General features: G+C 43.2%; 2 protein-coding genes across 3 annotated transcripts in view; both read right to left on the reverse strand.

Moving 5' to 3' along the window:
- The window catches only part of LOC307013173 (uncharacterized protein), a 158340-nt gene that overhangs the window by 83735 nt on the left and 58275 nt on the right, over nucleotides 1–16330 (reverse strand). The gene's annotated exons all lie outside the window — the stretch shown is intronic.
- Nucleotides 11991–15006, reverse strand: pycard (PYD and CARD domain containing; the record flags this gene model as incomplete). Its single annotated transcript, XM_079640831.1, has 6 exons — nucleotides 14945–15006; nucleotides 13938–14230; nucleotides 12985–13258; nucleotides 12771–12799; nucleotides 12158–12443; nucleotides 11991–11998 (listed from the first exon to the last, which is right to left on the reverse strand). The coding sequence occupies exons 1-6, from the start codon at nucleotides 14964–14966 to the stop codon at nucleotides 11991–11993; spliced, it is 912 nt and encodes a 303-aa protein (XP_079496957.1). The 5' UTR covers nucleotides 14967–15006.

Consider the following 16330-nt stretch of genomic DNA (forward strand, 5'->3'; position numbering starts at 1 on the left):
TGATGGCTGATTGGATCCCCTCACCCTCAGCTGGCCTATCAGCAGCCAGGGCCGACCATAAAGGAGGCACCCAGGAAGTCTTCTCTCTCTCACTCTGGGCCTGTTGCTGATGAAGGAGCCTGCAGTGTTTAGCAACTCATGATCTTTGAATTGTCTGACCTTTGTGAAAAAGTGTGTGTTGAGAGGTGGAGGAGCTAGGTAAGTCTGGTGTACCCTGTACATTTCTCACCACCTAGCTAACTAATGTTCAGACACACTAGGTTAGCGGATTGTTGCCACCCCTGTATATTGTTTTGTCAAATTCTTTGTAGTTTAGTTAGTGAGTGTTTTTTTGTTTGAGTTTTGGTTTCAAAGGATAGATGTAGAGATAGGCCTGGTTTTGTTATGCTTGTTTCTTTTGTTTGGCACAATCCTTTGACTCCTCCTCCTCCTCACCAACCGAGTGTTTCAAGTATATGTCTGTTCGATTCTGGGTTTACAAAAAATAAACCTTTTGTCAACTGTTACACTGACTCCCTAATTTGTATTGGTTGTATGTTATTGTCTCCAGGTCCCCTAGACCTTAGTGGGGACGTAACACAGATCATCATAGATAAGTCAATTATGTGTTTGGGTCATATCATTACCTGTTGAAGGAAAGGTGTGTTGTAGAAAGTCAGACAGATGTGACATTACTTACTTTCTGGATCACTGCAGGTCGCTGTGCCTCGGAGTGTTTCTCTGAAGAGAAAAGAGGTGGAGATAAACCAACTCAATTAATTTTACCCTCTCCCAAGATATTAATAATTGTTCTGATTAGTCATAAAAAATATTTTAAACATTAGGATATAAATATACGTTGCATCTTTATTTTTAACTTAAAAAGAAGTATACAGTAGCTCTCACATCCCATGTGATGAAGGTGCTGGAGAGACTGGTATTGGCCCATCTCAGATCGCAGGTGAGATCATTTCTAGACGCTCTGCAATTTGCCTACCAGCCTCACCTGGGGGTGGACGATGCCATTATTTACCTGCTGCAGCATGCTCACTCATACCTGGATGGATCGGGTTGCACTGTGAGAATCACCTTTTTTTATTTCTCCAGCGCTTTCAACACGATCCAGCCTCGACTACTGAGTGACAAGCTGCAGGCTATGAGGGTAAACTCGTCCACCATCTCCTGGATTACCAACTACCTCACAAACAGACCACAGTACGTCCGACTGGGCAGTGTGCTGTCTGATGTGGTGGTTGGTAGTAGCCCCACAGGGGACTGTGCTGTCTCCTATCCTGTTCACCTTGTACACCTCTGACTTTAAATACAACTCTGAGTTATGACAACTCCAAGTTTTCGGACGACTCTGCAGCGGAAGGGTGTATAAGGGATGGACGGGAGGAGGAGTACAGAGCGCTGGTGGGTGATTTTTTTTTTTTTAGAGTGGACTGGAAGAAATCATCTGCTTCTGAAAATGTCACGATCTGTCTGTTTTGTTTTGTCTTTTTCTGTCTTTGGTTTCCTGTTTTATTTTGATAAGTGTTCAACCCCTGTCTTGCCTGTTGCTTTCTGTCTGTGTTTCCTCCTGTCTGATTACCCGATTGTGTTCACCTTGTGCCCCTGTGTTTTCTCCTCCCTCCTCACCTGTCTCTTGTTTCCTTGATTAGTCTTGTGTGTATTTAAGTTCTGTTTTTTCTGTCTGTCATTGTTGGTTCCTTGTGTTTCTTGACTGTGTCACGGGGAAGAGTTCTTTTTGTTCCTATTTTTAGCCTTGAAATAAAGGTATTTCTGTTGAAATTTGCGTTTGGGTCCTGCCTGCTTCGCTCATCCCTGACAGAAGGAACCAACCAAGAAATGGACCCAGCAGATGATCTGTTTGAGGTGGAATTACAACATTTTACCTTTTATTTGGCTTGCTGCTATGATTGGTGGAAGGGAGTGTCCAGTGTTCGGCAGAAGAAGGCAGCTCTGGTAGAGGCGCACCGGTTGGCAACAGAGAAACCATGGTTGTTGAAGTTCTTGCCTGGCTGGATTATGGACTTCCTCCAGACATGTGATTCCCGGCCTGCTAGCTCCAGGCATGCTAGCCCCCTACCTCTCAATTCCCATTCTGACACCATACCTCTCGATGTGTTCCGTCTGGAGTCAACCCCTGCTTCTTCCCCATTTCCTGCTCCGATCCAGGAGCCGTTCTCGGGTACTCGTCTGGCTTTTGGAGGTCCACGGAGCCTCCAAAAGGCTCCTAAGAGAAGGAGTCGCAGGTCCAGGCTAGCAGCCCTAGCCCCAGAAGCCATGCTTTGGGCTCCAGTACAGGCCCCAGCAGCCATGGTTCCAGCCCCAGTTCTGGCCCCAGCAGCCATGGTTCCGGCCTCAGCAGCCATGGTTCCAGCCTCAGTCCTGGCCCCAGCAGCCATGTTTCCGGCCCCAGTTCTGGCCCCAACAGCAATGGTTCCGGCCCCAGTTCTGGTCCCAGCATCCATGGTTCCGGCCCCAGTTCTGGCCCCAGCAGCCATGGTTCAGGCTCCAGAACCGGCCCACACAGCCATGCTTCCGTGCTCCATTACCTGGCTCACACAGCCAGGGTCCAGGCTTCTGTTCCGTGCCCAACGGCCATGGTTCTGGCTCCAGAACCGGCCCCAGCAGCCATGGTTTCGACTCCAGCCCCTCGTCTCCTGTTGGCTCTCCGGCCGACGCCAGCTCCCCATGTCCTCGGCGTACCGGCCGACGCCAGCTCCCCGTGTTCTGTCGGCGAACCGACAGTCTCAAGTCTCCTCTCAAGTTCCTTCTCAAGTCCCCTCTCGAGTCCCCTCTCAAGTCCTCTCTCCAGTCACCTCTCAAGACACATCTCCAGCTCCCTCTCGAGTCCCCTCTCAAGTTCCCTTTCGAGTCTCCTTTCAAGTCACCTCTCGAGTCTTCTCTCGAGTCACCTCTCGAGTCTTCTCTCGAGTCCCCTCTCGAGTCACCTCTCGAGTTCCCCGTCAAGTCTCCTCTCGAGTCACCTCTCGAGTCCACTCTCAAGTCACCTCTCGAGTTCCCTCTCAAGCCTCCTTTCTAGTCACCTCTCGAGTTCCCTCTCAAGTCACCTCTCGAATTCCCTCTCAAGTCACCTATCGAGTTCCCTCTCAAGTCTCCTCTCGAGTTCCCTCTCGAGTCCCCTCTCAAGTCAACCCTCCAGCTCCCTCTCTCGAGTCCCCTCTCAAGTTCCCTCTCGAGTCCCCTCTCAAGTCTCATCTCGAGTCCCCTCTGAAGTCATCTCTCGAATCCCCTCTCAAGTCACCTCTCGAGTTCCCTCTCGAATTCCCTCTCAAGCCCCCTTTCGAGTCACCTCTCGAGTCCACTCTCAAGTCACCTCTCGAGTTCCCTCTCAAGTCACCTATCGAGTCCCCTCTCGAGTCCCCTCTCAAGTCAACCCTCCAGCTCCCTCTTGAGTCCCCCTCTCAAGTTCCCTCTCAAGTCTCCTTTCAAGTCACCTTGAGCAGAGCCTTAAGGTCAGCTAATCAGCTGCTGTTGGTAGTGCCTAAGACCAGGCTTAAAACCCGAGGGCATCGAGCTTTCGCAGCGGCTGGCCCTAGGCTCTGGAATACTTTGCCCCTCCATGTGGGGTCGGCCCAGACCCTGGGGGGTTTTAAATCAACACTTAAAACTCACTTTTTCTCTCTGGCTTTTGTTTAGTTATTTATTTATTCATTTATTTATTTATTTATTTATGTATTCATTTAGTTCTTTATTTTACTATTTATAACATAACATAGGATTTCATAAAGTATTTTTAAAATAGTTTATACATTATTCGAATATATGAATAGTAGATAGGATGACTTAAAATAGAGTACCTTATATTTCAACTTTTTTCCCTTTAGACCCTTGCGGTTTATTCTTAAAAACCCTTACCCGCTCCCCATTTTCCCTCTGCTGGTCTATGGCCTTGTAGAGGGTAACGGGGTACAGAGTCGCTTAGATAAGCGGGGGAGTGCATCTGACGGAGGAATAGGTTGTTGTGCTCCCTATCTCTGTTTCTTATCCTATATCTAATAGAACTGCTCGGGTCTTGATAGATTGAGTGGGGAAGTTCATGAAATCTTTCTAGAGGGTTATCAAGAATAATTTGTATCCAATTACCTTTTCCCTCTCTGTCTGTGTATTCTCTTGTTCCGATTAACCCAGCCAAATCTTTTTTCTTGTTTTGTATCTATATCTACGCCGGGATCCGGAGTCGATGCTGATCCTCTTGCTGTAGTCCTGTGTCTTGGATCCTCTATCCTGAGTTCTGGATTAAGTCGTGGACTTCGGGTCATGGCTGAACCTGTCTCTGCGGTCCTGCCTTGGGTCTCGTCATGCTGCTTCCCTGATGGTTTCCACAGGATTGTAGCTGGCATCCTTGTGGATTCATCTTCTTATTACAGACACATGCATTTCCTAACATTCGGTCTATATGCTGTAAAATGTATTATCTCTTCGATTTACACACGGCATCTATTGCACGTCTGTCCGTCCTGGGAGAGGGATTCCTCCTCTGTTGCTCTCCCTGAGGTTTCTCCCATTTTTTTCCCTTTAAAACTGTGGGTTTTCTCTGGAAGTTTTTCCTTGTACGATGTGAGGGTCTAAGGACAGAGGGTGTCGTTTTTCTCACACTGATATTCTGAACAATCTGTGCTGTTGTATTTGCTGTAAAGTGTCTCTACTGTAGGCTATTTTTATTATATGTACAGCACTTTGGCTCGACCAAAAATCGTTTATAAATGTGCTATATAAATAAAACTTGATTTGATTTGACCTCTCGAGTCCCCTCTCAAGTCACCTCTCGAGTCCCCTCTCAAGTCACCTCTGGAGTTCCCTCTCAAGTCTCTTTTCGAGTCACCTCTCGAGTTCCCTCTTGAGTCTCCTCTCGAGTCCCCTCTAGAGTTCCATCTCAAGTCCCCTCTCCAGTCCCTTCTCAAGTCCCTACTCAAGTGCTGTTGGAGGTTCCGCTGGGGGTCCTGCCAACTCCATGTCCTGTCCCGTTGGGGGTCCCGCCGACTGCTCTTCTGCCGAGGTTCCTGCCAACCCTGTGTCCTGTGCCGTTGGAGGCCCCGCCGACTACTCTTCTGCCGGGGGTCCTGCCAACCCTATGTCCTGTGCCGTTGGAGGTTCCGCTGGGGGTCCTGCCAACTCTATCTCCTGTCCCGCTGGGGGTCCCGCCGCCGACTCTTCTGCCGATGGTCCTGCCAACCCTATGTCCTGTGCCGTTGGAGGTCCCGCTGACTACTCTCCTTTCGGGGGTCCTGCCAACACTATGTCCTGTCCCGTTGGGGGTCCCGCCGACGGCTCTTCTGCCGGTGGTCCTGCCAACCCTATGTCCTGTGCCATTGGAGGTTCCGCTGGGGGTCCTGCCAACTCCATGTCCTGTCCCGTTGGGTGTCCCGCCGACTGCTCTTCTGCCGGGGGTGTTCTGCCAACCCTATGCCCTGTCCCGTTGGGGGTCCCGCCGACTGCTCTTCTGCCGGGGGTCCTGCCAACCCTATGCCCTGTCCCGTTGGGGGTCCCGCCGACTGCTCTTCTGCCAGGGGTCCTGCCAACCCTATGCCCTGTCCCGTTGGGGGTCCCGCCGACTGCTCTTCTGCCGGGGGTCCTGCCAACCCTGTGTCCTGTGCCGTTGGAGGCCCCACCGACTACTCTTTTGCCGGGGGTCCTGCCAACTCCATGTCCTGTCCCGTTGGGGGTCCCGCCAATGACCCTTCTGCCGGGTGTCCTGCCAACTCCATGTCCTGTTCCGTTGAGGGTTCCGTTGATGCCTGTTCCGCCGGGTTTCCTGCCAGCACCGTGTCCTGTCCTGTTTCGGGTCCCATCGACACCAGCCCTTGCTCCGTCGTGGGTCCCACTGACACCAGCCCAGGTTCCGTCCAGGGTCTCGTCTACGTCTGACCCGCCAGGGGTTTCACCTGCTCCTGCCCGTCCTTGAGCCCGGCCCCCTGAGTGTCGCGGTCTTCGCCCTCAAGCCCGGCCCCCTGACTTTCCCGGCCGCGGTCCTCGCCCTCGGGCCTGGCCCCCTGACTCTTCCAGCCGCTGCCTTCGCCCTCACGCCCGGCCCCCTGAGTTCGCCCGCTGTGGCCTTCACCCCTTTTGGAACTCTGCCTTGCCCCTGGCCCGCCCCTGTGTTTTCTCCTCCCTCCTCACCTGTCTCTTGTTTCATTGATTAGTCTTGTGGGTATTTAACCTGTTTTTTCTGTCTGTCATTGTTGGTTCCTTGTGTTTCTTGACTGTGTCACGGGGAAGAGTTCTGTTTGTTCCTATTTTTAGCCTTGAAATAAAGGTATTTCTGTTGAAATCTGCATTTGGGTCCTGCCTGCTTCGCTCATCCCTGACAGAATGTGGCCAAAACCAGAGAGATGGTCGTTGATTTCATGAGGAAGAGGACTTCACTTCTCCTCAGCCCCTGTGCATTCTGGGAGAGGATGTGGCTGTTGTGGAGGACTACAAGTATCTGGGAGTGCACTTAGACAATGGAATGAACTGGAGGATCAACACTGACGTGGTTTATAAGAAGGAGATGGGCAGACTCTATTTTCTGAGGATGTTGATATCCTTCCACGTGTCCAGCAAGATGCTGGAGAACTTCTACCAGTTGGTTGTGGCCAGTGCACTCTTCTTTGCTGCGGTCTGCTGGGGGGGGCAGCATCAGCTGGTGACACAAGCAGGATCAATAAACTGATCAGAAAAGCTGGGTCTGTCGGCATCAAGCTGGACCCCTTTGAAGCTGTGGTGGAGAGGAGGACACTGAACAGGCTGTTGTCCATCATAAATAACACCAGCCATCCTCTCCACCTGCAGCTGGACAGTCAACGGAGCTCCTTCTCCAACAGAGAGCTGCAGCCCCACTGTCACAAGGACCGATACAGGAAAACATTACTGCCCACTGCAATAACTCTGTACAACAAATCACCTCTGGCTGGCAGAGAACTCTCTGCTCCTAGTTTCTCTTGGAATAAAACCACACTGTACATTTTACATTGATATAATCTGTTCTATATTTAAATATTCCATCGGTTATATATTTATGTATATATGTATACATAATACCTTGCTAATTCAACATGTATATTTGCTACTTTCTTGTTTATTTCTAGTCTTTGATTTTTGATTGTACAATGCCATGTCTTTTTTATACTGCTACAATGCAAACATTTCCCAAATTGGGATCAATAAAGTAGAATATTATCTCTTATCTTATTAACTTAGGATAAACAGGTTTGATGATTTAAAGATCTTTGTGTCATATTTGTCTTACTTTTGGGTCCTGAGCTGCTTTGTGAAAGCCTCTGCACCAGATCAGTCCTGTTCATCTTCTCAAAAGCCTCAGTGGTCATCTCCAGCAGTCTGTACTGGCTGTGATCTTGCACCAAATAAAACACCATGTCCTGCCTGTCTCTCATCATGTGCCAGCTTGGTGAGATGTCTGGGTAGCCATTGTCAGACTGAATTTGACTCAGGACCATCTGAAAACTCTGTAAATCCTGGTCACTCAAATCTTTCAGTGTTTCCAGAAGCAGCTCTATGACAGACTCCATTGTTTCCACCTGGTAAAATCAAAGGAGACGTTAATGGGGCAAAAGAGCAATTTCTCAGCTGGAATGATTACAGATTATTTTTTGTTTACATCTTGTCAGTTTCAGTGTTTTACAAGACTGGATATTGTAAGAGAACTTCAGTCATGTAACCACAACGCATCAGTACACTTCATATTGTTCATCCAATTCATCACAAAACCATTTTCTTTTTGTATAAACGGCGTGTTTGATCCATGACTTAAATTTGACCTCCTGGGTAACTCTTTCAAAGGCTGTGGTAGAAGAATTACGTCAGGCGTCTTGATTTAACAACTGAGTGGCAGTTTAACTAGTTGCATCTTTTTCTTTTGGTATAAAAGAGTAAGAATCACTATCTATATTTTTGCATCAGTATTGTGAATTTCTCTTTATCAATGTTAGAAAAACAACTCATGAAGAATGTGCTATAATTTCCCCTCCAGACAGACGTAACGCAAATTATTAAAGGTCCCATGTCATGGCCATTTCTACTCATCATATTTCCATTGTTGAGGTCTACTAGAATAGATTTACATTGTGCAATTGTCCAAAATCACATTGGTTTCTCATACAGCATCTCTGTATAGTATGTGTATTCACCAGGTATTCACTCTCTGTCCTAAACGGCTGTTGGAGCTCCTGCCCCCCCACCCTCCTTGTGAGCCCATTGTGCTCTGAATGGTCAGGACGTTGGGAGGCTCGTTGCTGCTGCGAGGAGCGGACAGGTTTCCGGGTCGGCGATACAGCGAAACTCATCCTGAGCACACTTCAAGACACTTGCAGATACTTGCGTACCATGCTGCGAATGGATCTGGCCCTTCCTACATCCAGGACATGGTTAAACCGTACACCCCAGCACGTGCACTCCGCTCTGCATCAGCCAAACAGCTCGCTGCACCCGCACCGCGAGGGGGACCCAAGTTCCCATCAGCAAAAACACGTGGGTTTGCTATCCTGGCTCCAAAATGGTGGAATTAGCTCCCCATTGACATCAGGACAGCAGATAGCTTGCACATCTTCCGGGGGAGACTGAAAACTCATCTCTTTCGACTCCACTTCGAGCGATAGAACTATTAACAAAGCACTTATATACTAATAAAGGACTGGCTTATCTAAAGCCAGTTGAGTAGCACTTGAAATGTTTGGCTCTATGAAACCTGATGTACTTATATGATTCTGTTTTCTTCAAGTTTGTAGTTTGTTGGTCGAACGCACTTATTGTAAGTCACTTTGGATAAAAGCGTAAGCTAAATGTAATGTAATGTAAAGCACACATGAACACTCACAGCCGAAGTAAAAACAATAAGTGTGGCTTGATATTGAGTAAGACAACGGTTTATAATGCTGCGAGAATGGGTGGAGAGCATTTCTCCGCGATCCCAACTCGTCTATTACCAGCGTTCAGGGAGCTCTATGCAAGTCAATGGGATTCCCTGTTAGTTAACCAAGGGATCCTGGTGTGTGAGGTGCTCCGCGGATTGTTCCATTTGGGCCAATCCGGCCATTTGTTGTTGATTTGGGTGTTCACACGTCACTGTACCCAGGAAGCAAACAATGGAAAGTGAGAAATCTCCAACGAAGCGTTTTGGGGCAGCATAGACAGGTCTTTTCTGTGTTAGAGTTTTACTCGCTACAGGGTGTACTTTGAGGATTGTTGACTCTGCAGACCGTTTACATGCAGAAAAACCTTCATAACACACAAGGGGACGGGTAATAACCGGAAAAGCATGACATGGGACCTTTAACACTATTCATAAATAACATGTATGTCTTAGATTCGAACATACAGTATGTGTACCTAACTTGGCGTGGTCAGATTATTTCTGTAAGAAAACAATCTGAGACCAAAAAATGTTTGTATCATGAATAATGTTCAGGAAGGAGATTATCTTCAGTCTTCTAAATCTAGTGAGTCAAAGCTGCACTGGGTGGAGTCAGAGTGATGGGACATTACTCACGATCTGGATCAGTGAAGGAAGCGGTTCCTCTGAGGAGAAAAAATGACACACGATGGATTCAAAATCAGACTATGGACAACTTTAGTCAGATTGAGTTACTTTTGAACAAAAAGACGTAATATTAATAATTTAACTGTTAAAATAACACTCAAATATGGTTCATGCTGGCATCATTCAAATCAATCACAAAGAGTGAGAGGTTTGACATTATATTATTAACACCCATTAAAGGAACACTACACCCACAAAATGACCTTTTCATAGAAATGACTCCTGCCTTGTTACCTTTAATAGTTCAAGAAACAAAACAGACAAAAGTATTGATTAATAGGGAGCTGTGTTTAACAAGAGAACAACTTTATTAACTGTATAACTAAAACTATATAAAACATCAATTTACAAACTCTCACAACTCCTGCAGTAGAATCCAAGTCTCATTTATCCTGGCACGAGCTCACTACTTCCTTAAAACATGCATTTTCACTAAACCTTCCTGTTTTATACATTTCAAGGCACAGACGGGTACTCCACGTGCAAGTATGAGACTGTTGATGCAGAAGTGTTTTAGAGGTTAGGTTGTTTTGATCAAGTTGAACTGTTATTAAACACGCCCCCCATTTACTTCCATTCATATAGACGTTTCCATTTTTTTATTTGTAACTCACAGTGGAGGCATGCAATAAAACAGATGTTTTCAACAATTAAAGAGAACTCAGGGTGAGTAATTGTAATACAGAAAAACTGTTCATTTTAGAGGTGAACTATTCTTAAAAAATAAATAAATAATCAAACACAAAAGCATTGCAACAAATACAAAACTCATAACTATGAATTCTAAAATATATGTATAACACATGCATGACACACGGATGAGTGTGTACTGTTCTCTTACCTTTGAGTCTTAAGATAGTCTCTGATAATCTCTCCACTAGATCAGTTCTGTTCAGGTCCATTAAAACCTCCCTGGTCACCTCCACAGACTGCGGACCACAGGTCTCCACCATCTGATCCACCAGCTGGGATGCACTTGCTGTCCAATTGGGATATCCATGAAAAGAGTAGGATATGCTCTTCTGGAAGAATGTGAAGTCCAGATACCACTGAAATCTGTAGCGCTCATTATCACTCAAATCCTTAAGAGTTTTCAAAAGGATTGGTTTCACTGCTGCAATTTGTGCCTGAATTTTTTTACGGATGTGTAAGAAAAGGTGTTATTTCTCTAAGGAAATAAATATGACTTTGTTTTCATTTTATCAGTCAGTGTTTCAGACAAGAGGATTTTCTACAATGTTGACAAGATCTCTCAAGTCAAAGACACACTAACATTTAATAACATCTGTTCTATTAAATATGTTTATCTTTTTTCTTGAAAAATGCACATTTTTATATGAGTGTTCAGACTTCAGTCTGCTAATCTGATCATAACATCAGTGGAAGAAAAATCAAGATGGATATGGTTAAAAAGTTGCATCTATTGAAGGAAAGCTGTGATGTGTAAAGTCAGACTCACTCCCTCGGACTGTGCAGGTCGATGTTCATCCACAGAGTACATCTCTGAAGAGAGAAAATAAAGTGAATGTCTAACACACAAGATCCCAGCAACTAAACTAAACTACTTCAACTTAAAACATTCTGTTTCTTGTTGAGACTATGTGTCGGTGGCATTTGATGGTATTTTAATTATTTCTTTAATGTTTGTATAGATTCCTGTCCCATCTTTTTTTTTATACTTCATATTGTTAATGACCACAGATTTTTTTTTAATTGAAATATAAAATGTATGTGATGTGAGGGTTTTCTTTCTTCTTTGTCTTACCTTTGAGTTCTAACTTTGTAAACCTCTGCCTCAGATCATTCCTGTTAATGTCCCTCAAAACCTCCATGGTTATCTCTACACACTGTTGGCCGTAGAACCCCATAATCTGTTCCACTGTTTGATCTCGGCCTGTTGAGGATCTCAAAATCCATGAAAAATATCTTGGCTTTTTCTTGGATGAAATTAAATCCAGGGACTGCTTGAATTTCTCTAAATCCTCGTTTCTCAAATCATTCAGAGTTTCCAAAAGCAGATGTTTAACAGCTGCCATTGTTGCTACCTGAAATAATCAATACATTCATTAGACATGTGCATATTCCTCTTGGACAATTACAAATGTGTCTATTTGCATCTCATCACTGTTAATGTTTTCCCTTTAACTCGTATAAACTGGTTAGTTGTTGTTGGGTTTGACAGACAGACAGACAGACAGACAGACAGACAGACAGACAGACAGACAGACAGACAGACAGACAGATCATCATAGATACGTCAATCATGTGTTTGGGTCATATCATTATCTGTTGAAGGAAAGGTGTGTTGTAGAAAGTCAGACAGAAGTGACATTACTTACTTTCTGGATCACTGCAGGTCGCTGTGCCTCTGAGTGTGTCTCTGAAGAGGAAAGAGGTGGAGATAAACCAACTCAATTCATTTTACCCTCTCCCAAAATATTAATCATTGTTCTGATTAGTCATAAAACATACTTTGTACACTAGGATATAAATACATTATAAATATACGTTTCATCAATATTTATAACTTAAAAAGAAGAATACAGAGCTTATTAACTTAGGATAAACAGGTTTGATGATTTAAAGACGTTTGTGTTTTATTTGTCTTACTTTTGGGTCCTGAGCTGCTTTGTGACAGCCTCTGTACCAGATCAGTCCTCCCAATCCTGTTACAAATATGTTGGGTCATCTCCACAGACTGCTGGCCGTGATCTCGCACCAAATAAAACACCATGTCCTGCCTGTCTCTCATCATGAGCCACCTTGGTGAGATGTCTGGGTAGCCTTTGTCAGACTGAATTTTATTCAAGACCATCTGGAACCTCTGTAATTCCTGGTAACTCAAATATTTCAGTGTTTCCAGAAGCAGCTCTATGACAGACGCCATTGTTTCCACCTGGTAAAATCAAAAGGAGACGTTAATGGGGCAAAAGAGCAATTTCTCAGCTGGAATGATTACAGATTTTCTTTGTTAACATCTCGTCAGTTGATTTTACAACAGAGTGGCTGTTGAACAAGTCTTTTTTATGTATTTTAACAAATACTTTACTATAGATAACATTAATGGCTAAGAACGTTTGTGTACCTAAGTTGGCATGATCAGATTATTCTTTTAAGAAAACTATCAGGGACACAAATGAAGTTCAGGATGAAGATTATTAACAGTCTTCTTAATCTACTGAGTCAAAGCTGCACTGTGTGAAATTGATGGGACTTTACTCACGCTCTGGATCAGAGAAGGAAGCGGTTCCTCTGAGGATAAAAAAAATAAGGAAAAAGGCCCATTTTATTTATTTCATCCCAATGTGAAATACAAACCTCTGCAACAGTGAGAATATAATGATTTATATATCCACTTAAATATATTCTAACACTGTTCAATGGCTTAAGATACATTTGGTATCGGAATATACATATTTTTGTCTTGTTTCTCTTACCTTTGGTTCCTGAGCTGATGTCTGACAATCTCTGCACCACATCAGTCCTGTTCATCGTCTTTAAAACCGTTTTGGTCATATTCACACACTTTCCGCCGAACGTCTTCACCATCAGATCCACTGTTTCATCTGTGTTTGCCACTTTGAGTCGACCCCTTAGGATCAGTGGGAAACTTTCCTCTAATTCAATGAGTGACTTGAATTGGTTAAGCTCATCTGAACTCAAATCCTTCAATGATTCAAGAAGTATCTTCTGAGCCATCATGCTTTCTACCTGTAAAGTTTAAAGGAGATATCTTAGAGTGTATGCAGGATAGGATGTTGGTTATGTGTGTGATTCTCATCCAAGATCAGAGACTGAGTCTCTTCTTATTTCTATCACTCAGATTCACTTTTAGATTGTATATTCAAAACTAGATTTACTGCATTGCGGTTGAACTGTATGCCTCCACAAAAAAAATCAATCGGTCCAAATGTAATATCTTTATCATTAATCATTTTAATCCCATGGCATTTTTCCACCAAATTCAAAATCTGTTTATTTTTGTACTCAAGTGGATGTTTGTCCCAAATCTAAATAAATAGTTGTTTGGTTAAGGAAACCCCATTCTTCCACACAGGGTCCAATGGGTCAGTGGATGATTTGAAATGTTGTCAATCATTTGAAATCATGATTGAAAATATCAGGTTACAGAATATTGTTTCTCAGTGAAGGATGTCCTCGCCGATTTCAGAAACATTTGCCAGATCAAGGTGAGTTAAGAAAGATAACTAATGTTGTTTTAAATGTTTGGCTTACAGCGGATTCAAAATATTTTATTGATATAAGTTTAAAATTGTATTCTCTATTGCATGCACCAATTGCATCTCAAAAGCAGTGATTATATGAGCGGCCCACCATATGATAACAAAACTTTCATTACAATCCTTTTCAAAACTAAATATGTACTCACCTCCATGTCGTTCTTATTCTTCTTATATTTCTCAGACACATCAGCAAGGTCATCGAGGAGATCTGACTCATGTTCTCTCAGCAGTTTGTAGAATATCTCTTTTCCTCCAGGTTCACAGACTCTCAAAGGCCCTCTTAGGAGAGCCCTCATCTTCTCCCGAGGGCCATGGAGGGATAGGATTTCCTCATAATGTTCTCTATTGATAACTTTATATGAGAGCAGTCCATCCAGAATCGGTTCAATGTTTTTTACTCTCTGGACTAGTGCTAAATGATGTTTATCCACAAATAGCTCTGAGGAAAGAAAAGGCAATGTTGTTAGCGATAAGGCAATGTTGTTAGCGATAAAACAATTTTTTATATATATGCTATCTTTAATAACTGTAATATATACCGGGCTGATAAATCCTAAGAACTGCTACAGGATTTGATTTGTTTTTGATATGTATTTTTGAAAATGTAGTAACTTTTTTAGTTTTGATCTTTTTTTAGCATATTGTTTATTATATTATAACTTAGTACTTTTTTAGCATATGGTTGCGTTGTTTGTTTATTATATTAGAACTTAGAACTTTTTTTAACGCATGTAAGATATGCAACACTAAGCTGTCGGTGGCTCTTTCCTGCTGTAACGCTGCACATTTCCCCTCTGTGGGACTAATAAAGGTATTCTGATTCTGATTCTGAAAACTGGAAAATTACCTTTTACTCTGAATGAATTACTTCTAAGACACTGAGCAGCACGTCTCTGATAAATACAAGTTTAATGTGGTGATTCTGCATGATTCTTTGTGAGGAAAATTAAGTTTTACAGATCTGTGGTCCGGTAAAAACAACCCAATAACCAAACTAACTGATTAGTCGACAATATGCTATTGTGTAAGTTGAGTGAAGAATTTCCTAAATGATAAAACAGAAGGAAATACGCTTTTCAGTCAGATTCTACTTTTAAACTCGACTTGTTGTAGCCAACCTTAACTCAAACTAACAGACTGTGTACTGTAATACCTGTGCACCTACCTTCCTCCATCGTGTTTAGATCAGGTGCTGCCGAGGATCAAGGAGCGGTTAAAAAAAATGTAGTGTGGTTAGACTTTACACACACCTCTGTTGTCTCATATACATTTAGGAAAGAGAAAACAAAATGCTCTCCTTCTTTAACGGTCCCCACACTAAGAAATTAACAATTAAAACTAGCCTACACTACTTGTGAGGCTCGGTTAAATGACAACTCCAAATGTTCAGCTCAAGAAAAAAAAGTACTATGAATACATGTGTGAATCAGAAGCAGACAATAAAGTAATTGACAAAAACAAAAGAAGCTACAAGTAAAGTGAAAGGCTCATTAAAAACTTCTCATGCAGCTTTGAGCCATCATGAAATGTTACAATCTATTTGTGGTTGCTTAACGAACAATGTTGAGCTAATTCAGTCCAAATCTAAAGATGCTCAATTTCCAATGATATAAAACTATTTAGGAAATCATTTGAGAAGCTGACACAACAGATAGTTTGCCATTTTGTTCTTTAAAAATGGCTCAAGCAAGTACTAATTCTCCAATAAATAAAAAAATGCTTTTTTAATCCATGTATTTATAGGTTAAAAGCTTTACAGCCCAGGAAAAGGTCATTTCCACGCAGCACAAACTCCACAATACTAAAAGTAGCCTTTTTGTAATTTTCCACATTAAAACTCCCATTACAGTTTCAGACGTATTTTGAAAACTAGACGGCTGGAAACGGAACCCTAAAAAAACCGAACATGTCATGATGAGTGCAAAGAATACGCAGAAAGGAAAGAAAGCAAAAAAAAGTGCCGGACAAACGTTGTGACTTCTACTCTACCTTGTGGCGTTAGTTGTTGGAGTTGAAATCCTTCCATTAATGTTTAATAACTGCGGAACATTGTTCATCTCTGTTTAAACAAGCTTGTCGTGAAACCTGTCTCATCATGAACGTTAAACCTGTTCGTGCTGCACAGAGTTAAGGTTGAGTGGGAGTGTATTACTTTGTAACTCCATGTTTAATGGTACGTCCCGTATGTGAAGTCATAAGCATGATAAACGCAGTATAGCCATGCTTGTTCATGTCCCTGAATAAAAGGAAGAGAGAAGAAAGAAGACTGCGCATACTATATTTCTTAACACTCTTTTTTTAACAATGAACATGATATTAAATGATGAGGGATGAAAATAAATTCTGCCTCAAATTCTTAAAGATATTGATAGGGAATCAGTACTAGACTGCTCCCACAAATTTTATGAAGTACCATTACTGGGTTGTGGGTACTCAGACCCGGCATTTAACAATTCACGAGCGCCTCGCACAACCCCCATTATTATCATACTCAACATGAAGTTTAAAACAGGCAGAGAGTTGTCTTGTCTTTCATGCC

This window comes from Notothenia rossii, assembly GCF_949606895.1.
Source record: "Notothenia rossii genome assembly, chromosome: 7".
NCBI classification, from domain to species: Eukaryota; Metazoa; Chordata; class Actinopteri; order Perciformes; family Nototheniidae; genus Notothenia; species Notothenia rossii.